Source organism: Nelumbo nucifera, chromosome 6 (assembly GCF_055504915.1).
Source record: "Nelumbo nucifera cultivar China Antique chromosome 6, China Antique-T2T, whole genome shotgun sequence".
In the NCBI taxonomy this organism is placed as follows: domain Eukaryota; kingdom Viridiplantae; phylum Streptophyta; class Magnoliopsida; order Proteales; family Nelumbonaceae; genus Nelumbo; species Nelumbo nucifera.
The window spans coordinates 5,978,004-6,002,095 of NC_142654.1; the positions used below are offsets into that span (position 1 = coordinate 5,978,004).

The 24,092-nt window shown below is 38.8% G+C and overlaps 1 protein-coding gene across 1 annotated transcript; it reads left to right on the forward strand.

The window, feature by feature from the left end:
* The first annotated feature begins 1,070 nt into the window (after positions 1 to 1,070).
* Positions 1,071 to 17,896, forward strand: LOC104604451 (vacuolar protein sorting-associated protein 32 homolog 1-like). The gene is made up of 8 exons (XM_010268785.3): positions 1,071 to 1,418; positions 1,558 to 1,659; positions 6,215 to 6,314; positions 12,429 to 12,514; positions 12,633 to 12,724; positions 15,843 to 15,957; positions 16,042 to 16,237; positions 17,434 to 17,896. The coding sequence occupies exons 2-7, from the start codon at positions 1,588 to 1,590 to the stop codon at positions 16,231 to 16,233; spliced, it is 657 nt and encodes a 218-aa protein (XP_010267087.1). The 5' UTR covers positions 1,071 to 1,418; positions 1,558 to 1,587; the 3' UTR covers positions 16,234 to 16,237; positions 17,434 to 17,896.
* Positions 17,897 to 24,092: the final 6,196 nt, after the last annotated feature.

The following is a 24,092-nucleotide window of genomic DNA, read 5'->3' on the forward strand; positions in this document are numbered from 1 at the left end:
ATTGGGCGTATCAATATTTAGAACCTTGCTAAAAACTCTATTTTTGAGAAGAGGGGCCGAAGCAGGAATCTCAGCTTTGATTGCTAAGTGAGATTCGAAAAAGCTAGTGCGACTTTAGCTCATCACATTGCCGCTCATTCCACTAATCATTCCACTAAGGACGACCATTGGAAAGTGAGTGCGACTTTAGCTCATCCTTGACCCAAGAGGTCATTATATTATAAATTGCTGCTTGTTTCATTTTCTCTACATACCCTAAAAGAAAATATTATTCTTTATCAGAATTGAAATCCTTTAAAATCAGAATTAGAATGGTCTATTCCTATAATTTGTTTGTTTCAGACATAAATTAGAATTAAAATTGAAATCAGCTAGAATGTGGTTTCATTCCCAAGGGAAAAGGAAAGAATAATCATTCTCTTAGATAGAAAAATGCTATTCCCAAGGGAAAATGAGAATTGAATTGTGATTCCACCCAACCAAATAGTTAGAATCTGAATGGCTCAATTCCAAACCCTATTCTTTTGAACCAGATGGGACCTAATAACTTTTTGAGAGTGCAAATTGGTCCAAATTAGCTTGGACTTCCCTAACCCATCCTTCGTCCAAGGTCTTCAACCCTAATCCAACCTGACCATGATTTTGGGTTAAATCACTAAATAATTTGAAACTTTGCCTATCAAAAAATTTACAAACACTATTAAGTTCATGGAGCACACATGTTATATATATACGAAAATGATAGTAAGACATCATACTATATTAACATTTGTAGCATTTTACCCAGGGGTGCTCTAACCCAAAAGATAAATAAAAAAAAATAAGGGTGCAATCTGGGTCGGGTTGGGTTGTCCAAACCCTAACCCGCCCATAGAGCCCTAATATAGTTTAGATTTAGTTTTATCGTTCATACACTTTATGATTACAAGCTGTTTTTCCATCACCGCCAACCTGGGTCGGGTCGGGTTGAGAAAGGCATCGATCCTGATCCGACCGGAGTCTGTATCAAGTTGGTCCAACTGTTCAATCCAGTGTTTCTGACGTAGACGACATACGAATAATGACGACTTATTGTTCACATTAACGGGTTTTTTCCGGGAAAACGCAAGGCACCTGCTTTTCCATCACCACCAAATCGAAGCAGGAAACCGCAGCAAATTTATGATTACAAGCTTCGACCTTCGACGGACAGACTCCCAATCGACTGATCGATCACTTCTTATTTTAGTTGTTTTTTTCGCCCTCATTTTATCTTATTTTGGTTTTGCTTCTTACTGATTTCTACGCAGAAGGTCTCTTCTGTAGATTGACCTTCATCCCCCTCTCTCGCTTCTCCTCTCTTAGTCAAAGCGACCTCGATTGGACTTCGCTATCGCTGTTTCTCAAACCCTACTGTCAATTTCGATTTACAATTACAGGTCGGTATTTGTTCGATACCCTGCTTTATTGTTAAAGAGAGGACTTTTCTTTTCTTCCTGACAGATCGATCGGAAAGGTCTGTGCAGTTCGTCTTAGGGTTTCGAATAATTCCATTCGGTTTCTTTTTATTTCCAACAGAGTGGTGAGTTTCGACGCAGGGGATCAATCATGTTTACCAGGCTTTTCGGCAAACCCAAACAGGAAACCAATGCCCTTGAAACGTTAGACAAGCTGAACGAGGTATGATGTTCTAACGGCTTCTGATATTTTGTTTTTTTTAACAATCTCTTTGCTTGTTCCCTTTATCTTTTTATCTACTATTAGTTTTTTTTTTTCCTAGTTTGTTTCGATCCATTGTATTTTTCCTATTAATTCGTGAGATTTGTTATTCAGTGACAACCAGTCCAATGAATCATCAGTTTATCTTTTCTATCCTACAAAAACTTAAATTCTCTTAATAATCAGAAGTTTGTAAGATTAGGTTAGGAGGAATTGATTTTTTGGGGTTCATCTTGTCTTTTCAGAAAGAATTCCACTCCAGTGCAATCAAGTTTAAGTTCGAATGTCCTCTAGAAAATAAGGCCTTTATCATCCAGATGGCCCTTCGGAAAACCTATCATTCGTTTCACATTCGCCTCAGACGATATTGATTAGAGAAAAAATTACAAGAAGATGGAAAAAAGTCAAATTCCTTTTTTATACCATACAGATCATAGAAAGTTGATTGGCGTATTTCTTATTTCATACATGTATTGACGCACATTTTAAGGAGAAATCAACTAAAGAGAGAGAAAATTTGGGGATTCTCAATCGATTTTTTTGAAGATGATCACAAATACCTTGTCTGTTGCCACTTGCCATATTCCAAAAGGAAGAGGAAAGACACATAATGAACTCTCATATTCTGTAGCAGAGGTGAAATTGGCCAGCACATAATGCGTTTTGTTCACTTGGGGCAACTAACAAAATAAAATGGGAACTGTTTATAACTTCTTGTTCACTTTCTGTATGCATAACCTTTTACTTTATATATATGTTCACAACTTTCCTCTGTTGATGAATTAGTCAAAAGTTTAGAGAGGGGTGAATAAAGTGGAATTGTTTTTTTTTTTTTTTGGGTGGGGGGGGGGGCTGGTAATTCTATGCATTTTTTTCATCAATTTATAGCATTTGGATGGTCTTCTTGGAAGACTGAGGTTGGGTCCATTTATTGGTGCCATGGTCTGTATTTCTTTTACTTGTACTGGTTAATCAATAAAACTGTTCTTGTTACTGATAAAAAAGAATTACTAGTCCTACTTTTTGTTGTCTCAGCATGATGTAGCAGCAAATTATGTTTGTAAGCCCTTGTCTTAATATGGAAGTTGTTGCTCAAACAGATCTCTAGTTATAACAAATGAAGAATCACCTTATATTTCTTCCCCCCTTTTATTTCCACCTATAGATTTTGGAAACTAGCATTATATCCATTCTAGCCTCCCTTTTCTGGACAGTCATGAGGAATTGAACTACACAATTACTTTCATAAGATAACATATTTCACTGATTATTATTTGATTGGCAGCATCTTTAGATATTTTTTCTTATTTGTGCTGCATGCCAGCATAATACTTTGTCTGTATTCATCTTTGCTTCTGCATAAGCGAACATTGGAAATAAAAAAGGTGTATCAATGCTTCATTCTATCTCTATCAGCTTAATCTGTTGACATGCTTTCTCATATCTCTCTTCAACTTTTTTACCAAAAAAAGTGATATTCTCTGTCACTTCACTAGGACATTGGGCTGTCACACCCATTTATTTGTGTTATTCTTGTTATTAATGAGTTTTTTGGATCTCACTACTGATAAAAGAAAAAGTTATAGGTGCATTGTTTTAGATGTTGCAATCTTTTATCTAGGAGAAGTTATATGTGATTGAAAACTATGCTTGTAACCCGTCAATCCGTCATTGACCTGGATGGTCAGACTGGTTGACCTGTCACCTGGAGACGATGGCTGGTGCATCTTACCCTAAACCTGGTAAAGTGGTAAATTTGAATAACCTGTTGAATTGGTCAAAAAACTTTTGACCCAACTGGTCAAATTGGTGTCCTTCAAACTGTTCATGGTTTAGACTGATCAAGCCTTTTAAATTTAATTTGTATTATACATATGTTATTATATAAAATCTAAATATGTCAAAACCATTAAAAACAAAAGAGAAACATAAGAGATTAGAGAGAGAAAGCCAATGATCTCTGAGATTGGCCATGTTTGTAGAGTGGGTGGTGTAAAGGTTGTAATTATTGAAATCCAATCTGATAAGAATTCGAGATATCTGAATTTGATTCAATATCCAATGTATATTCAAAACAGAGATTCAAATTAGATTTGTTTATATATTCAGATATCCAATCCAAATTCGATTTTATTAAAATATTAGTAAATCTGTTTTCTCTTCACTATTAATGATGCCTTTCTTTTACCTTCTATTCCTGATAAGATAATCTGGTCCTTCACATCCAAATCCTTCTTCCTTTGCTTGATTGCTGGATCCACTTTTCCTCTTTTCTGAATAGAAAGATTTGGCTTCCCTCTTGTGACTTTATTAATCAATGGAAGGGAAACAAAATGGGGAAAAGAGGAAGGATTTACTGGAAAGTTATCGTCCATGCGGTGATGTGAGGCATTTGGGGAGAACACAATAGAAGAATATTTGAAAACAAATGCACCTCCTTGGGAGGCCTTAGAAGGCATATTCTTACATTGAAAATTTCTTGGATGCTGACCAGTAAAGAGCTTCTATGGCATTAGTTATGGTTATCTTCATAGAAATCTTGCCAAAGTCCTAAACTCTTCCTTATTGGTTCTTCAGCCCAACATCTACCTTGATCCAAGACCTCTTACTGCCTTAATTTTGCAGTTTGAGAAATACTGATGATATCAAAGCTGGAATTGGAATGGGGCGGGGGTTCATCTTTAGATCAGATGGTAATCTGACTTGGGTTTTTAGCAGTCCTGTTACTGCAAGGGTGCTTCTGAAGCAAAGTTCGGGCCCTTCTTGAGTGCCTCATATTTGCTAAAGTTACCCAAGGCCCAAGCTGCTGCTTCTCTGCTAGTGGAGGGGGATCATAGGAATGTGATTGGCTGGGCTAATAATTTTGGAACTGGCCCTTGGAGGCTGGCCAACTTCTTCATGAAACTAGAGATCTATCTGCTTGCCTTGGCTGCTGTTATAGATGGATTCCAGGAGAGTTGAACCAAATGTCTGATTCCTTAGAAATCTGGATTACAGAGAAACCTTTGTATAGTGCAAATAGCTTACCTTTGTCTCAAGTGGCTTTTGGCCTTTTTGGTATCAAAGCCCTATTTTTTGTGCATCCTCGATGTACACCTTTTTTTTCTTTTCTGAATACAATTGTTACCTTTTCTCAAAAAAGTAAATCTATAGAAAATTAACATAAACTTATAAAAGTAAATATAAGATAAAAATATATTATAAATAAGAAAATAAATTTAGATAAATCCCAAATCCAACTTAGTTCTAAATATTTTTAATACCAAAAAGCAACGTTGTAATACTTGGATTGGACACAAAACTGGAATGACTTCTGGGCTATGGGTCAAATGTTCTGACTGCTAGGTCCACCCAGTGACCTGTAAGTCATATAAACAATATATAAAATATTATGTATAATGTCACATGTTTATGTAGTGGTTAAATGGTTTGATTCTTGGTTACTAATGCAAGTGACCGAGGTTCAAGTCTTTTAACTCACATCCAATTCAAAAATATATACATATTTGATCAATATAAATATTAAAGAGACAAAAACAAACACAAAAAGCATGTTGGATCAACGTTCAAATCTTGTTATTAACATTTTATAATTTATGATAAATCAATAATCCATGCATGCCATTCAAAACTGGCTGGGTTGTTGAAACCTGGATGGTTTTCAACATTTTACATTGGTTTCCAATGGGTCATCCACTATTTAGAAATTTGAAAAGTCAGGGTTCTAAAAAACCAGAATACCTACTAGTTCCCAGTTTTCACAGTCTGTCCAGCCTGGTCTGATTACCACTAAACGAACAATGTTTCAAATCCAATTCAATCTGATTACCACTAAACGGACAATGTTTCAAATCCAATTCAATCTGGTTACCACTAAATGGATGTTTGAATTTGACATAAATGAATGGGATTCAAATCCGGATTGTATTAAATCCAATCCATTTGCAGCCCTAGCATGGAGGGCACTCCTTTCTTCCCTTCTTCCCTCTCTTCTCTTCCTCCTCTTCCTACTATGTCTATGGGTGGTTGGATAACCACTCTGCTGTAATTTCTGTTTCACATATTAATTTAAATTTTAAATTTTCTTGCTGATCACACACAAACACATAGGACAGATACCCTAATATTCTGATCCAACACATCAGCCAGCCCCTATTTTGTTGGAGGCAAGCAATTCTCTGAAGATCCAAATCCAGCCAATCTTTTATTCAAGGAGAAGTTTTCTAGAAACAAATAAACCATTATAGTTTCAAATGTTCTGGCCATGTAATTTTTTATGCTTATGAGTTGCATATAATTTTTAGCTATGCTTGATCTCTCAAAGTATTGAGAGTATCTATATGTGCTTTATGTACTAGAAGAATCTCTAATCTTTGTATTGTTCACATACTGATATTAAAAGCAGTCATTTTTTTATTCTATACTCTCAATACTTTGTATGATATCATAACAATATAGTGTTTGTTACTGTTGATGCTATATTTAAGCCTAACTTGCTACTTAATGTTCATTTTAGACACTTGAAATGCTTGAAAAAAAGGAGAACGTCCTTCTTAAAAAGGCTGCTTCAGAGGTTGAAAAGGCCAAGGAATTTACTAGAGCAAAGAACAAAAGGGGTAAGTGTGCTATCTTTTAAGAAAAATTCTTTCTTTGGTTACCTCAATCATTTGATGTATACTGTTTATATACTACCCTGATTTTTGATGGACATGTATTTCTGCATATATTTTTGTTAACTGCATACAGTTTATCTATTACCTTGATATTGGTATTTAATGTTCCCTAGATGCAATAAATAAGTTAGATAGCAGCAGCCATCCACAGCTCTGGAACTGCTCTTTTTGGCTAGTTTGGATTCTGAACTCTGTCAAGACTGCTGGAACAGACCAACAGAAGGCAGTTAATCAGTTTTACAAGAGGAGGCCACGTCAGCACAACTAACCATCCACTTGTAACAACTGTAACAGAAAGACAATCAAGATTGTAAAACTATAAGTAGTAGAGCAGAAAAGGAATAGGGCATTGATTCTTTCAGCATTAAACTCTCTCTCCCTCCCTCCCTCCCTCTCTCTCTCTCTCTCTCTCTCTCTTTTTCCTCTCTCTTCTTCCAAGAATTCAGGAGGTTGGCCCCTCGAAGAGCCTTGAGTTAGGCAAGTTCCTAACTGTTGAAGTTCGACCTGTCCTAGAATTCTGTCTTGTTCGTTGACTGTAAAGTAAAGTAAAGTGAACAGCAAGAGGTAGAAGTAGGAGAGGAAAGAAGAAGAGAGAAGGTCTGGTTCGAATTAGAGAAAAAGTTATCCCTAGATTCGGCCAGACCTGTTATTATATTATTAACTTATTGGAAAAGACTTAAGTGCCCTTATTTAAGTAAGAGGCACTCGAACTTACATAACAGTACACATCAACATTCTCAACAAGTGCAAAGACCAAAATACCCCTTCACTAACACCACTAACACTCCCCTTCAAGCTGGTGAGTATATATCATATAATCCCAACTTGTTACATATGTAGTCCACTCTCCCCCGACTCAAACCTTTTGTAAACAAGTCTGCCCACTGGTTTACCGTACTAACATATGCAGTTTCTATCACTCCATTCAGCACCTTCTCTCTCACAAAATGACAGTCAACTTCGATGTGCTTGGTTCTTTCATGAAACACCGGATTGGAAGAGATATGAACCGCTGCCTGATTGTCACAATAGAGCTTCATTGGAGTACTGATGTCATATCCTATCTCCTGTAGAAGGTTCCTTAGCCACACAAATTCACAAGCAGTATGTGCCATGGCCCTATATTCTGCTTCTGCACTGCTTCTTGCCACAACTGTTTGCTTCTTACTTTTCCACGTTACCAGGTTACCCCCCAGAAAGGTGCAATAGCCTGTGGTAGATCGTCTATCAGACATAGAACTTGCCCAATCAGCATCAGTGTACCCTTCTACTGCTAGTTTTCCACCACTCTTGTACAGCAAACCACGACCAGGAGCTCCTTTTAGATACCTCACAATCCTTAGCACTGCATTCCAATGTGGGACCAAAGGTTTCTGCATGAACTGACTCACCACACTAACCACAAATGAAATATCTGGCCGAGTAATGGTTAGATAGTTTAGTTTGCCTACAAGTCGTCGGTATCTGCCAGGGTCTTCAAATACTTCACCTATATCACTGCTCAGCCTCGTATTTGTTTCCATAGGTGTCTCAGTCGGTTTAGTACCCAACAACCCTGCTTCTTCCAGTAAATCAAGCACACATATTTCCTCTGACACAAATTAATGGCATGCTTAGATCTTTTTACCTCTATGCCCAAAAAGTATTTCAACTTGCCAAGGTCCTTTGTCTGAAAGTGTTCCTGTAGGAATGCCTTCAATCTGTCAATGCCCATTTTATCATTCCCAGTCACAACGATATCATCCACATACACCACCAATATTATTTTGCCTGCCGAAGAGTCAAGATTGAAGACAGAATGATCAACTTGGCACTGTTTCATACCAAACTTCTTGACCACCTCACTGAACCTACCAAACCATGCTCGAGGGGACTGTTTAAGTCTATATATAGCTTTCTTAAGTCTGCATACCTTACCATCCTCCCCCTGAGCAACAAACCCTGGTGATTGCTCCATGTAGATCTCCTCGAGCAAATCACCATGCAAAAAGGCATTTTTGATATCTAGCTGATGTAGAGGCCAATCATACATAGCTGCAAGGGAGATGACGACACGAACTGACCCTATCTTAGCAACCGGGGATAATGTCTCTGTGTAGTCAATGCCATAGGTTTGGGAGTACCCTTTGGCAACCAGCCGCGCCTTCAGGCACTCAACACGACCATCTGGTAAGTACTTAACACTATACACCCACTTACAACCGACAGCCTGCTTCCCAGGAGGAAGAGCGGTGAGGTCCCAAGTGTGATTATGATGCAGAGCAGAGAGCTCTTCTTCCATAGCACGACACCACTCTGGAGAGGTAAGGGCTTCCTGGACATCCTTAGGAACAACCACGGAGGATAACAAAGAGATGAACTGGCGATGGGAGGCGGAGAGGCGAGTAAGTGAAACAAAATTGGAAATAGGGTGAAGGGTGCAGGTATGTTTACCTTTCCGGAAGGCAATAGGAAGATCTAGGTCGGAAGCTGGTGTCGGAGCTGGAGCTGGAGCTGTCGACAGTGATGAAGCCGGAGGAGCTGCAGCCGGTACACGCGGGCGATGTGTATACACGTGACGGATGGGTGGACGGTCAATAGACGGTGGCACCGGAGGCAAGGACGTAAGCATGACTGGAACCAGAGGAGGTGGATCAGCCACAGGAAGAGGAAGAGGAGGTGGTGATGTGGAGGAAGCAGCATCACCGGACCCCACGAAGAACGGAGTAGACTCGAAGAATGTAACATCAGCACATACCAAGGAACGACGAGAACTGGGATGATAACACTTGTACCCTTTCTGAGTTCGGGAATAGCCAAGGAAGATACACTTCAGGGAACGTGCATCTAACTTGTTAGTCCCGGGACCCAAATTATGAACGAAGCAGACACACCCAAATACCCAAGGAGGAAGCGGAAACGGAGACATGTTGGGGAATAAGACACTAAAAGGAGAACGACCATCAAGAATAGACGTGGGCATCCGATTAATTAAGAAACAAGAGGTGAGCATTGCATCGCTCCAAAAGGTTTTGGGAACATTCATGTAGTGCATGAGGGAGCGTGCCGTTTCTACAAGATGTCGGTTCTTCTCTCAGCAACCCCATTTTGTTGCGGAGTATAGGCACAAGAAGTTTGGTGTATAATGCCATGTTGGTCCAAGTATTCTTGAAAAGATGAAGACAAATATTCACAACCATTATCAAAACGGAAAATTTTGATGTGAACGCCAAATTGATTGCGGATCTCAGCATAAAATTTCTGGAAGATGGCAAATGATTCACTTCTTTCTTTCATTAAATAGAGCCACGTCATTCTTGAACAGTCATCAACAAAAATAACAAAATATCTGTATCCATTATATGACATCACTTTATAAGGACCCCAAACATCTGAATGAATTAAAGAAAAAAGACTCGACACATGGTTATCGACCCTAGAACGAAAGGGAACACGATGGTGTTTCCCAAATTGACATGACTCACAATCTAAAACAGAAAGTTGACTCAATGAAGGGACTAAGGACTGCAACACTTTCAGCGAAGGATGACCAAATCTACAATGCCACTGGAGAGGAGAAATGGATGACTGAAGGGCCGTTGACGTTCTTCCACCACCATCAAGATAATACAGTCCACCGGCTTCATGCCCTCCACCAATCTTCATCCCCGTCTTGAGATCCTGAAAAACACACATAGAGGGGTAAAATGTGATGGAGCACTTAAGGGACTTGGTCAGCTTACTAACAGACATAAGATTAAATGGAAGCTTAGGTACAAATAAAACAGAGGATAGGGATACAGGGTCTAGGTCAACATTACCAACACCACAGATAGATGATGTGGAGCCATTAGCAAGGGTAACAGATTGTGATGTTGAGCAATGGGTGAGAGATGAAAACACACCTGGAGTTCCCGTCATGTGATCGGAGGCTCCAGAGTCAATAATCCAGGGGTTGGGTGTGGATGCCAAACAAGCCATACCTGAGTGTGCAAAGGTAGCTGTGTTCTGCTGCGACTTGGATTGAACAAACCTTTCATACTCATCCCGAGGAACACTCACCATCTCCTTGCCTGGACCATCTGAGGGAGTAGAAGGCATCGGGTCAGCTGACCGGTTCTCCTGTCTAGAGCTGAAACTGGTGTCACTAGTCATGGCATGGTTGGCTCACGTCGAGGGAGGACCATGTAAGTCATAGCAGTAGTTAATAGTATGTCCATTCAAACCACAATGAGTACACTTCCGTGGACCCGAGCCACGTCCTCTACCACGAGCTCCCCCTGAATCTCTGCCTCCAGTACGACCACCACCAAGTGTATGTGTAGGTCCACCACTACCACTCCTGCCAGGCTGGGCTCCTCGAGCCCCACTTCTGCCACCTCGACCTCTCGATACTGCAAATGCTGATTTATCTGAGACATTAGAATCCATAGATCCAATGGAAGCCCTTCGAAGACGAGCAAACACCTCTAAAGATGGAAGAGCAGATCCCCCTAGTATCTGGGCTCGTACTGGTTCATACTCAGACTTCAGCCCCACTAGAAACCGTGTCACATCAAGCTGCTCTCGCCGTTGCTGTTGAACTTTGACATCAGAAGTGAGAGGATGATAGACGTTTAACTCATTACGGATATTTCTCACACTGGCATAGTACTCCTCAAGGCTCTGATTTCCCTGTTGCAGATTGAAGTATTCCTGATACAGTTGATATACCCTAGTGGTATTATCCTGACCTGAATACAGTTTCTTAGCATGATCCCACACCTCTTTGGCTGTGTCAAGAAACATGAAGTTCACACTGATTCTGGGTTCCATACTGTTCCACAACCATGTGATGATCTGTGCATCTTTCTGTTCCCAGTCTTCATACTCCTGAGAATTAGTGGGGGGTTCTCCTCTCTTATGTGCTTCACTTTCTTCTTCGCCTTTAGAAAAACCTCTACAGACTTGGCCCAAGGGACATAGTTCTCTCCATTCAGTTTAATGGAGGTCATTTGGACATTCAGGTAGTCAGTAGATATCATGACACTAGGTTTACTATCATTGTTATCTGCCATTGCCGAACTCCCTTATCACTGAATTCTGAGCACTACACACTGCACACTTCACCGAAATCTGCACACTGATTTCAATAGTAATAAATGCTGATAACTGCAACACCACAAACCCTACTCACCGAAATCTGCACCCTGCTTTCAGCAATATTAAATGCTGAAAAACCACACTTGTAACACCACAAACCCTAATCCACAGCTACCGGAAGTTTCACCATTAAGTAGACACTATTGCCCTTCGAATCACACACAAACCAGAATAAACCCTAGCATACTGCAATCTGAAAACCCATCTTACGAACTGTACTACACCTCCCATGTATTCCATAACAGAAAATATGCATAAAGAAAAACTTTACCTCATCGCCTGAAGGCCAACCACACGAAGGACTGAGACACCACTGCACCACACGTACCAGCCCTAATTAGGGTTTAGAAACCACAGCAACCAAATCACCAATGACACAATCGGAGGCATAGGAACCTCCAAGGGAAGAGGGCGATCACTCCTTTTCAGCCCTTTTCCTAGTCTCCAACTCACAGCTGAGAAACCAAAGAGAAACCCTAGTTCGAATGCGCAGAAGACAGAATTCTAGCAAGTCTGATTTGTTCAATGTGGCTCTGATACCATGTTGAAGTTCGACCTGCCCTAGAATTCTGTCTTGTTCGTTGACTGTAAAGTAAAGTAAAGTGAACAGCAAGAAGTAGAAGTAGGAGAGGAAAGAAGAAGAGAGAAAAGAGAGAAGGTCTGGTTCGAATTAGAGAAAAAGTTATCCCTAGATTCGGCCAGACCTGTTATTATATTATTAACTTATTGGAAAAGACTTAAGTGCCCTTATTTAAGTAAGAGGCACTCGAACTAACATAACAGTACACATCAACATTCTCAACAAGTGCAAAGACCAAAATACCCCTTCACTAACACCACTAACACTAACAAACTCCAAAATATGCTGTAAAGTAACCTGCTCCTGCTAATTTTGATGTTCCCTGGTTGATTTTCTACTTCGCTTTTGTAATGTAGCGGCAATACAATGCTTGAAGAGGAAAAAACTATATGAACAACAAATTGAGCAGCTTGGGAATTTCCAATTGCGGATTCATGATCAGGTGCGTTGATAACATTAGATAAAGTTTTATACTTGTTTCAAGAAGATTTTAGTGACTTCCTTGTATGTTATCTGATGTGAAATTTTCTGAATTGTGTCATTTGGTATTGACATTTCAGATGATAATGTTAGAAGGTGCAAAAGCTACAACTGAGACAGTTGATGCATTGAGAACTGGAGCATCTGCAATGAAGGCTATGCAGAAAGCGACGTAAGTGCACTATACTTCCTGTACCATGCATTGAGTTAATTAACTCCCATCCCATCTTCAAGTTCTTGTTCCTGCTATTTTTCTGGTCATCACTGATACATTAATTGGGAGAAAAAGGTTTTACTAATAGATATATGAAAGAGATACACAATCACTATCCCCTTTAGAGAGGTATGGAAAGACCAAAAACAGAGCCTCACCAACAAGGCAAATAAGAGTAGGAAATCCACAATCAAATCATGAACAAAAAACAAAACAACCTTGGGAGAGTGGTGCTTCAGCACAGTTCACACTCTTAGCCAAGCGAACCTGCAAATTAACTGGTCCAACTTACTAGTCTAATCTCCCATCTCTACTTCAATTGCAACTGTTTTTAGTGTCGCATGTATTATGCTTCTGGATTGTTTATCTATTCTTATTGGACCTCAGTGCCCTTATCACCAGAATGTTCCTATATATTTGGCTAGGCATTTAGCTGCTGTTTGGAGCTGAAAAATAACAATCATAGAACAGAGTGCAAGGAACATAAATTTCATGCTTCACACATTTTATTTATAGAATCAATAAAATTTTGTTTATTAACAACTAAAAAATGAATTCCATGCTTCAATATGCATCGTGTCCAATTTTTTTGATAAATATCGTATCCAAAATTTTCAAAGCTTTACATTTCATAAGATTATTTTTATGGAACTATTAGGCATTGTTTCTGAGGGAAAATTGATTAAGATGTTTGGTCACAAGCATATAAGAAGGTCTGCCACACCATTAAGATGAAAAGATCTTGTACAAGTTGAGGGTTTTAAGAGACCTAGGAGAGTATATATGGCATCTGATGGGTGGAATTGTGGAACGGTAATTGCATGGCTGGCCCCAAAATATTTGGTAGATAAGGCCTTGCTGTGTTGAGTTCATTACTTAAATATTTACCCATGTGTCATTTTTTTTATCAGAAACACAAGAAAAAATTTATTATTAATTATAAAAAGGAGTACAATAAGGAGTTGTGGGCAAAGATCAAGCCCAAAACCACTATCAATATTTACAAAACAGCCCAAAGCGTGGACTGTCTCTGAATTCCATGTTTAGCTAACCCATCTGCCACACTGTTTGCGGATCTTCTAATCCACTTTACTTGGATTATCATATCCTTAGAAACCTGCTTGAAACATCTGAATTCATTCTTTAACTTCCATATTACTCCTTCCCCCTTTTTCAGCCAGTCCACAATAATTTTGGAATCACCTTCAATAATCAATCTGTTGATCCCTAACTCTTTAGCTTTCTCCACCCGATGCACTATTCACCCATGTGTCATTAGCTTCTTGAAAATGTTGTTCAACAATAAAACATTACAATGCACCTGCCTGTTTCCTCAAGACAACTGCTGCTTTGATTTTACCAGGTGTTTGCTTTATGTCCAGTAGTGTTGATACCCTGAAAAATGATGAACAACACCGAGAAAATTCACAGAATAAAGCATCTTCCTTTATTAGAAAAAGTTCCTTTTTTTCAATATTCCTTGTCTCTCTATATTCTTGGTTGTGCTTGTTTCCATTTACTCTAACTTGTAAAGGATCTATTCAGTTGACATTTTATTATTATTATGATTATTGTCATTGTTATTGTTATTATTATTATTATTATTGTTGTTGTTGTTATTGTTATTTTTTTTTTGATCAATAACACTTTCATTAAATCATCAGTAGAAGATTTACAAGAGGAAGACACACATACTTATCTTCCAAGAGCAACAGAGGACCTCAAGAAAAGGAAAAGAAAAGGAAAAAACACTAAAGTTACAGCTTAGCCCAAAACAGTGAATCCCTTTCTGCCCCTTGTTTAGCTAAACCATCAGCTAGGGAATTAGCCGATCTTTTAACCCAACATATCTTAACTTCCATCTCCCGCACCAGCCACTTAAATTTCCTCCTCTCATTGTTGTACTTCCATAAGCCATTGTTATCTTTATTCAGCCATCCTATCACCACCTCTGAATCCCCTTCAATTATGAGTTTCCTGATGTTCAACTCCTTAGCTTTCTAGACTCGTTCCATAACTACAAAGATCTCAGCTCTAAGGGAGTCACCCACTCCAATTGGGCCTGAGAACATGGCAGAAATGACCCCATTCTCATCCCTAAAAACACCCCCAATCCCCGATTGTCCTGGATTTCCCCTACTACACCCATCAAAGTTTAGTTTCAAGAATCTAACAGGTGGAGGGGTCCAAGACACTCTCATTACTGATGCAATTTCACCCCACTTCCTCAACATGTCATCCACTGTGTAATCTGTGAATAGCTCCAAAGATTTCAGCCACTGTACAACCCTAATATGTATGATAGCCCTCAGATCTATCCTGAAATTTCATTCTTCCCAAAGTGTCCAACATACTGCAGCCCTTAGTCCTCTCCACATAGTCCTTCCCCCTTTTTATCCGCCACCTGAAAATTATTATTATTATTATTATTATTATTATTGTTATTGTTGTTGTTATTATGATTATTATTATTATTATTATTATTATTATTATTATTATTATTATTGTTATTGTTGTTGTTGTTGTTGTTGTTGTTATTATTATTTTTATTATTGTTATTGTTATTATTATTATGATTATGATTATGATTATCTTTATCTTTATCTTTATCTTTACGGTGAAGTCCCAAAAGTATGCAATGCATATGGTGATGGGAGATGGTGCATTTCTGTCATTTGATCTTGCCCAATTTTTTATTATTATCTTTACCTCTCATATATAAATAACTTTCACATCGCATGGATGAGAAAATAATATCACTTACAGATTGCAGAAACCAAGTATCCTCATTGAGCAATGAGCATGGATCTGTGATTGAAGCTTCAGTAGCAAAAGACAGTGCTGAAGCACAAGGGAGCAGCATCTCAGGGCATTTGGGCCAATGTACTCTTACATGATGGTTACCAAAATTCCCCAGAAATTCTGTCTCAGCCAATGGTGGTGTTTCAGCATTGTTGTTTTGCTGCTGAAGCTTCAGCAGCAAATCTGCAGTTCTGCACTCATCCACTTGTAAACAAACAGATTTCTGATTGTTATTATAAGTTTATAACTAATAGACTTTGCCAAATCTTCACAGAAATATTGATGATGTGGACAAGACAATGGATGAGATCAATGAGCAGACTGAGAACATGAAACAGATACAGGAAGCTTTGTCAGCTCCTATTGGTGCAGCAGCTGATTTTGATGAAGTAATTGCCCTCTTTCCAAATGCTTCCCCCCTCCTCCCACTTGGTTCTTTTTATTCACTTGAGTGTAAATCATTTAAATTACAGGATGAACTGGAAGCAGAATTAGAAGAACTGGAGGGAGCAGAGCTGGAGGAGCAGCTTCTTCAACCTGCTACAACTGCTCCTGCAGCTCCGGTACATGTTCCAGCAGGTAGGCAACCAACTCGCCCTGCCCCTCGGAAGAACACAGCTGAGGAAGATGAGCTCGCTGCATTGCAGGCAGAAATGGCTCTTTAAACAGGTATCTCTTCCTTTTGTTCATGCTTTTGTTTACTGAACAGAACTTATGATTTTGTTTTGAAAATTATAACGGAGATTCTTATCGATTAGGAATAGGGGTGATTATGAACTTGGCTGGGCCAGGCTGCGCTTAGCACCTATAATAAGGGGCACAGCCTGGGCCTAGACCCAGGTCAGGCTTCTAGGCCTACAACCTTAAAAATATAAATACTATGAGTTCAACTATGGTGCATTCACTAATATTGGCTGCACGTTAAATCCAGATTTCAACCAATGATGCTAAAGTCTGCTTACTTCATTGGTTCATGTTTCACAAAGTGTATTTTCACATTTAACAAAGTGTATTTACCAGCACGTTCAACCAATCACATATTTTGCTGCACTGTGTAGTGGATGCACTATAGGTTTTTCCATATTATATAATAACATTTTATATTATATTACATATGTGTATATATATACACTTAAATATAAAATATTATATAATATGCATTTGTGTATCTTATCATAATATTTGTAGCACCTGTAAAACGAAGCAATCTGTTGCAAGTTGAAGGGGATAAAAGGGCTAGGGGCAGAGACCTAAAGGGGGGTTGTAGTAAGAAATGATTTTAGTGCTCCTAATTTAACAATGGATATGACACTGAAAAGAACAGAATGGTGAAACAGGATTTGTGTAACTGACCTCATATAGTTGGGACAAGGCTTAGGAAGCAGTAGTTTGGCAAATTCATTTTGTTCATGCTTCATATCTTGTGGTTTATCCATTGGCTTATTTACTAGGCTGCATTAGTGAAACCAAAGCATTTCATTTTAATTTCCAAAATAGGGTCATTTCCTGTTGTTAGGTAAGTTACAAATTAGCTCGTTTTTTCAAATCCTGATATGTCCTCATTTCACCTTCTTTAACATACGCATGTAGCTCCTTTATATGGCGAATTAATGCCATAAAATGCAAAGTAACGCTTAATAAAATGCAGAAATTGTTTATTCTAGGTGCACCTAGAAATGTTGGTTATTTACAAGGTACAGTCTGGGGTCAGATAGATTCAGCCATTTTTTGTTGTCAATGTTTAAAATGTTTTGATAAAAAAATTAAAATGTTTCAAGATAATTTAGTTAAAATCTTCTAAATGGAAACATGTATGCACTAACTGAAGTGTTGTCTGCTGTTTGTGTTGCTTTTGTCTTGTGCAGTTATCAGCTCATGGAGTAAACTGAGATCATGTAAAGTTTGGTTGTACCATATTGTGGCGATTATTGCTTGAGCTGATAATCCATCTAGATATTACATTTTTCTCAGTGTGCATTCGCTGGTAAGAAGACATATTGTATAGGTGGCATAAAGTAACAACCCTCCGAAAATATGTATCATTTAGGATCTTTTAAGAAGTTAGCTGCTTTATTCGAGTATCTTTTTTGCAAGTTTATATTTAATGTCTGGCGCTCGTTGAAATCAATTACACTACGGCGTCAATATAGATGAATGCGCATACTTAAATTGTGGAGTGTGGATTATTATTTTCCTATTCTCTTTCTTTTTTTTTTTTCTTTTTTCTTGGAGATGGGTGATATTAAGTTTCCATCTAGGGTTGTTTTGGATTCAAATGGAGAATTTTATTGGCTCACTTTCTTCAATTAAAAGTTCAAGGTTCTATAATCTAGAGTAAGGTCATTTGATGTAGATAATCTGATAAAATGGTCTAAAATTGTAGACTTGACCTATTTTTCTTCAGCCTGTGCCTTGACCGGAGAGAATGGGTTGATTATTTTTATTTATTTATTTTTGATAAGTGAATTGATTAGTACTTGGGCCCTGTGTTTCAAAACTCAGCTCCTCTAACTAAAGTAGAACTAATCATTGAAGGCAAATTTCAGCAAGTGGTTTTCAGCTGATGTATGGGATGGCAAATGCTATAACCATTTCTTTTTCGGGCAAAGAAAAAAAGGAACCACTGAAAACATAAAGGATACAAAATAACCCTCTTTCTTCAAGAACTCAACTGCCTGAACAGAGATTCGGGGGGTGCAAAAGAAACAAAAGAATTCAAAGACCTGGTTCTGTTTGCCGTTACATGAGCTGGTTCTACTTCAGATATATTAACATACGCTAATAATATAGAAAATCAAAACAAGAATATGGTCAATAAGCGCCTGTTCATGCCATCTTCATGCCAAATGATGTTTCTTGAGGTTCTTTTCACTTTGAGAATAACCTTTTTTACCATCAGAAAAACCCTTGAGAGTCCCAAAGATATTTAAGCCTTGGATGATTGCTAGGGCTTCAGCTACTGCAGGGGTGTTGGCTATACAAGGTTGTCCTGCAAGCTGCAATCAAGTGATTATTTAAGTGAGAATCAAGTAAAAGACTAGTGGACACTGTGTGTGCTACTGTCGAAAGAGCTATCAACTATAGGGACTGGAGGTATTGTAGAACCACATGTTTGAGTTCTGATATAGACTCGTACTGTCCAAGCATTCAAGATACTAAAATCCAGCCTATTGTAAGCATCCCCTTGACTACAGACATCCAAAAGGTTTGGTGTCACTCCTTTAAACTGCATTGCATTCTTCACATCCCAAATGCTTCTAATTATTGCAACAATTCTTTCCATAAAACACGTAATTGTATTTATCTCCCTCATTGTGCTTGTCGCACCACTCAAAAGACAATCTACTTCATTGCTTTGGATCAGCTTATCTGTGTTAATGCCCACTTGAGCTTGTAACCAAAATGCCTTCGTGAAGCTGCACTCGAAAAAACAAGTGCAATTGGGCTTTATGCTTATTCTTACAAAAAGTGTATTACACATCACCCCTTGTTCTGTGGAGTTTGAATTTGCTGACCACAATACATTGTCAGCCACACATTGGAAACATCTCTTGTACTTTATACCACTGATATTCTTGATGTGCGGTAGGATGAATATGACAAGCAATATTTTGTGATTAGCATGTCCGGACTCTATTGTGAGACTCCATATGAAATCTTTGGTTCTTACATCTCCTAAAACATACTTACAGTAAAATAGTTGACAGTTGACACCTATGGGGAATGAGTAGAGACCAAATCGTCTGGCTTCCGTGTCCATTTAATTGTTGTGCTTGAGATTTCAGACAAGTTTGCTCTAGGTTCTATAAGTAGATTTTACAGAAAAATTACCACCCTTGCTATCTTTCTTTCCACATCGTTTTGTCCATATTTCCACCTGTTAGTAAGGGGATATTTTTAATAGTTTCAACTTTGGCTTCCTCGAATATATCATGCAACAGAGCTACATTCCACTCCCCTTCATCTATAATGAGATCAGCAACCTAATTTTCAATAAGGGATCCGTAATCTGACATCAGGCTTAAGCCTTGGTTTATTGTCCAAAGTCCATGGGATCCATGGATCTTGTAAAGCAAAAATCTGGTTACCTCCCCCTGCCATCCTACACAAAATTTTACTCACCTTCTTTTGAAGCTTAAACACGCTTCCACCACCAAGAATCTGTAGCCCTCCTCCTCCAACTAAAGCAGTCCTCCTTTAGATATTTACTTTTGATTAGCTGAGCCCAAAGCTCATTACAGCCGCTTATCAACTTCTAGATCTGTTTTGAAAATAGAGCTTTATTCATAGCATGCATCGTTCAAAATCCTAGATCACCTTCATTGGTCATCCTACAAAGCTTTTGCCAAGAGATATTATAACCAAATTTTTTCTGCTTATCACCCTTCCACCAAAAATTTTTCTGGGCTTGCTCCATCTTGTCTGTAACTTTTCTTGGGATCAGATTTGTTAATATCACATAGGAAGGAATGCTATGGGACATTGACTTAGGCCCTGTTTGGTGTGTTTTTTCGAGCGGGCTGTTGGCTTTTTAGAAGCCCAGAAACTTGCGTTTTCATCTTTTCCCATTTGGTTGGGAAAAGATCTAGTCGTGTCTTCATCTTTTCCTGTTTTAGGTGATTTTTGGGAAGTTCCAAATGGAGTTTTTCGGGTTTTTTTTTTTCTTTCAATTTGTCTGTGTGGAAAGACATGTAGAAAGACACACATTAACCAAATGGCCTTTTAGGCTGTTAAGATCTTAATGCAAAAGCTCACTGTCTTTTGACTGTCAGCTTCCAGAAGGTCTTTCAAAAAAGACTGGCCAAACAGTCCCTTAATCATAGTTGTTCTTCCAGCCTTAGATAATCTTAACCTGGCACGTGCCAAATTTGTTATCCACTCTTCTCTGTAGCTCTTTGTAGCTTCTACTCTTACATCTTGCTCTCTGCCGGCCAAGAACCAAGGTACTTCCATTGGAAACTCATATATTTCATTCCCTTGATTTTACACAAAAATTTCTGGTGGGTTCTATATGTATTCCTACAGAAGAGGGTGCCTGATATGCCATAGTTTTTCTTCTGTCCTAACAATTGCTCTAGAGCCAGCTTCAAAGTCTGAAAAGAGTGAGGATCCATTTTGCTCATAATGAGGCAGTCATCTGCAAAGAGAAGGTGAGTAACATGCTCTGCTTCCTTTGCCAGTTTTACTCATGAATTGCATTCATGCTCCCTTCTTTTTTTAATAATTGCTGAGTGGACCTGTATTCTAATAATAAACAAATATGGGGAGAGAGGATCTCCCTGTCTAAGACATCGATTTGTTGAAAAAAGGATCATAAGTGCTCCCATTTCTATTGAATTAGAGTATGGCAGCGATCAGGGAACCCCATATATATCACGTGAAGCTAGTAGAGTGGCAGTGGCTCACTCTGTTGCACAGACAGTTAGCTTTACATCTTTCGGCTCAAGTGTTTGGAGAGTCTCTCCTGATTGTAGCTTGTCTGTGCTTAAAAGAGGATTGCTCCACCTCTGTTTTGTTGGAGAACGGAACTTAATGAATGAATTTCCCTTCTTGGGCTTCTTCTAGCCCAAACAACAAAGAAAAGCTATACCATAGTCCAATGAACTTTGGAAAAGGTTATTCGGGTAAATTAATGTATGACAAGCTAAAAGCCTGTCAAGCATAACCACGAGTAGTGACCCCAACAAGCCCCATTAATAAATAGGGTTGGTTTCAGGTGACGTTATGGGTCTTGGTTGGGTCTGGGTCGGTGTGCTTTCTTATCAGCATAGATCTGGGCCCATCATGATCCAGCCCGGACCTGACACATTGACGGCTCTTTATCTTTACATGGGTGATCTGTGATGTATCAAAAGTGAATTTTGTGTTGTATATCCTCCGAACACTTTTTAAGGATTTTCATAGCAACTGCATAATTGAATGGTGAATGGTTTCAGAGAGGACATTCGTGTTAGAGAGTGTATGTCTTTATCTTCAATTAGAATGATGTACCTTATTACATTTAATATAAATGAATAAAGTATATATTTGATTTATGTTATTATGATGTGTTTCTGTGTAATATCCTTAAATTGGACACATATGAGACTCGTGTTAGTTTAGAATCTTTACAACCGTTGGATAGATCTAGGGAGATTTACCCTGCCAAGGCTGACACTGATGTGCCGCCAAGTTGGTTGGGGTGGCTTGTCTCAGCTGTTAGGGTGAGACTTGAGATACATGCAGTGTGAGTTTTCTTGAAACCTTGAATCGGACCAGAATTCTAGTATTGCCCTGGACCTTGGAGATTGATGGGCAAAACTGGAATGTTACACTTGACCCCTAGACTCGATTATGATACTGCACTAGGTGTCGGATTGGGTTGTCTTTGATGTGCCAATCAGTGAGATCCTTAGAGGGGGTCAAAACCTGGGTATGTTGGGACAGTCCGAGAATTCATCTGAGTGGGTGATCATAGTGACAGAATCAACCCCTTTGTCGAACAAAGTGAATAATCGGGGATGCACTCTCTCTGATGGAAACCAAAGCTGCCGGCAGCCGATTTCAACCATTGAAATTTGTTTTGCAAAATATATTTATATAGAGATATACATATATATATATTATATTATATCATATATATATATATATTATGGTTTCAAAATGTTTGCAAAATGTTTTAATTCCCAAGATCCATGTGAGTAGAGAGTGCAACACTATTCTTTGCAGCCGAGGGAGAGGTCCTTTCTTGTCGGGCAGTGTTTGATCATTATGGGCTGAGAGGTTAAGTGTAAGACCATTGAGGGTAATACTTGATGGGCTAATCTTGCATCTGCCCACAGTCCTTGGGTTTTTATAAGGTGGCTTGACCTAGGGACCATTTAGTGTAAATGTTAGGCCCATTAAGAGCCCATGGTGATGGACTTAGGGGTTCACTATTTCCTACAGTGAATTCGGCCAAGCCTTGTAACAGAGGCTGGGCTGAACTCATGTGATTGATGTATAGATCAATGTTTGGGTCCCACGCCATACAAGGATACCCAAATGGGCAGTAATTTGGAGGATAAGAGAGCACATGGACTTAATGGGCCTAAAGCCCAATTCGAACTAGTTTAATGTGATTAATTAAAGAGGGGTGGTTCTGGGATTTAGATCACCAGATAGGATAAGGGATTGTCCCTATCCACTCAGAGAGTCCAGATCCAAATAGAGATTTGGATCAGGAAACTCCTAATCAGATTAGGAGGACTGATCTTTATCTGTAGATAAGATAAGGGATTATCCTTATCTCTTAAAGAGAGTCCAGATCCAAATACAAGATTTGGATTAGAAAACTTCTAATGGGATTAGGAGAACATTTCTTTAAGGTTATAAATAGAGGAGAAGGGCGAACCCCAGTTCACCAATCAGATTACTGATACAAGAGAGAAGACAACTGCAGTTGGACTGACGCCATCTTCTGCTCTTGCCTTCTCCTGTTACTGCCGCCATTGCCAGTTCGATCTCTACCTGTAGGAGCGATCAAGAAAGGTTATTGATATCGGTTTTTGGAGAAAAACTAATCTGAAGTCGTGCTCACTCGCCCTCCATCAGATTCTTAGTGAAAGAATCAAGTTCTTGCAAAAGAACCACCCTGCTGATTCTGCTCCACCCTACACTGTGTCATCTTCAGTGGGAGTAGTCTTTGGTGATCTCCTTGGGCGTGAACACTTTCATTGGGAGTTACTACTACTTTGTATTAGGTATTTCCCTCTCCTACCTTTTGGTTTCAGATCTGGTCTGGTTTAGGATTCAAGATTGATCCCTGAAAATGCAGTTTTTTAAAACAGGGAATGTTATTCCCACATGAGAGAGAGAGATAAATTTTTGAAATTTCGCACAACCTACCTACAAGGTTCAGCTATCCATATGATGGATCTTTCATCCTTTCAATTAGTACACATGGAAAGTGGCACCAGACCACTCTTACATTTGAAGGGGTAATAGTAGACACTAAAGAAGTAGACAGACAGCTAGGCCTAGGCAATTCCAAATAAAATTTGGACCAGACCTTCTAAGTAATAATTGCAAACGCATCCTTTACTTTTTGGGGGAGGGTTCGATTAATCTCAAAGACTGAGACCCAAGTAGGCTGATAATAGAATGTGACTCCCCCTCTCAGTAGTCAGTAGTAAAACCTTTAGTTACGATATCTTTTGGTTGTTCTACAGATGTCTGGCTGCTTTTGGATTATATTTTATTGTTTAATGAATTCCAATGGCAAGTTCCAGTTTATGTTGGCAGGGAGGCAAACTCAGTTGCTCATTTGCTGCCTTCCAAATGCTTATTGGGTATTGAATCCACCTTGTCGATCTCCCATCTTGGCACTGTGGTGTGTGGGGATGGCTTAGTTTTCTGTCTTCCTAATGGCTTGAGTAGTTTGTTTATTAGGTTGATGCTTTCTTTGTTTTTGGTAGTTGTTTTCTTTGCTTTGTTAGTCTTTGTCTTGTTTTCTCTGTATTTGTTTGTTTGTTTTCTTTGTTAAAATCCTTTCTAACCCCCCCGA

Excerpts from the sequence above, each read along its gene's own strand:
- LOC104604451 (XM_010268785.3), top strand. The coding sequence starts at position 1,588 with ATGTTTACCAGGCTTTTCGGCAAACCCAAACAGGAAACCAATGCCCTT. Across the intron at positions 1,660-6,214 it reads CGTTAGACAAGCTGAACGAG|ACACTTGAAATGCTTGAAAA; the intron begins GTATGATGTTCT and ends TGTTCATTTTAG. Across the intron at positions 15,958-16,041 it reads CAGCAGCTGATTTTGATGAA|GATGAACTGGAAGCAGAATT; the intron begins GTAATTGCCCTC and ends TTTAAATTACAG.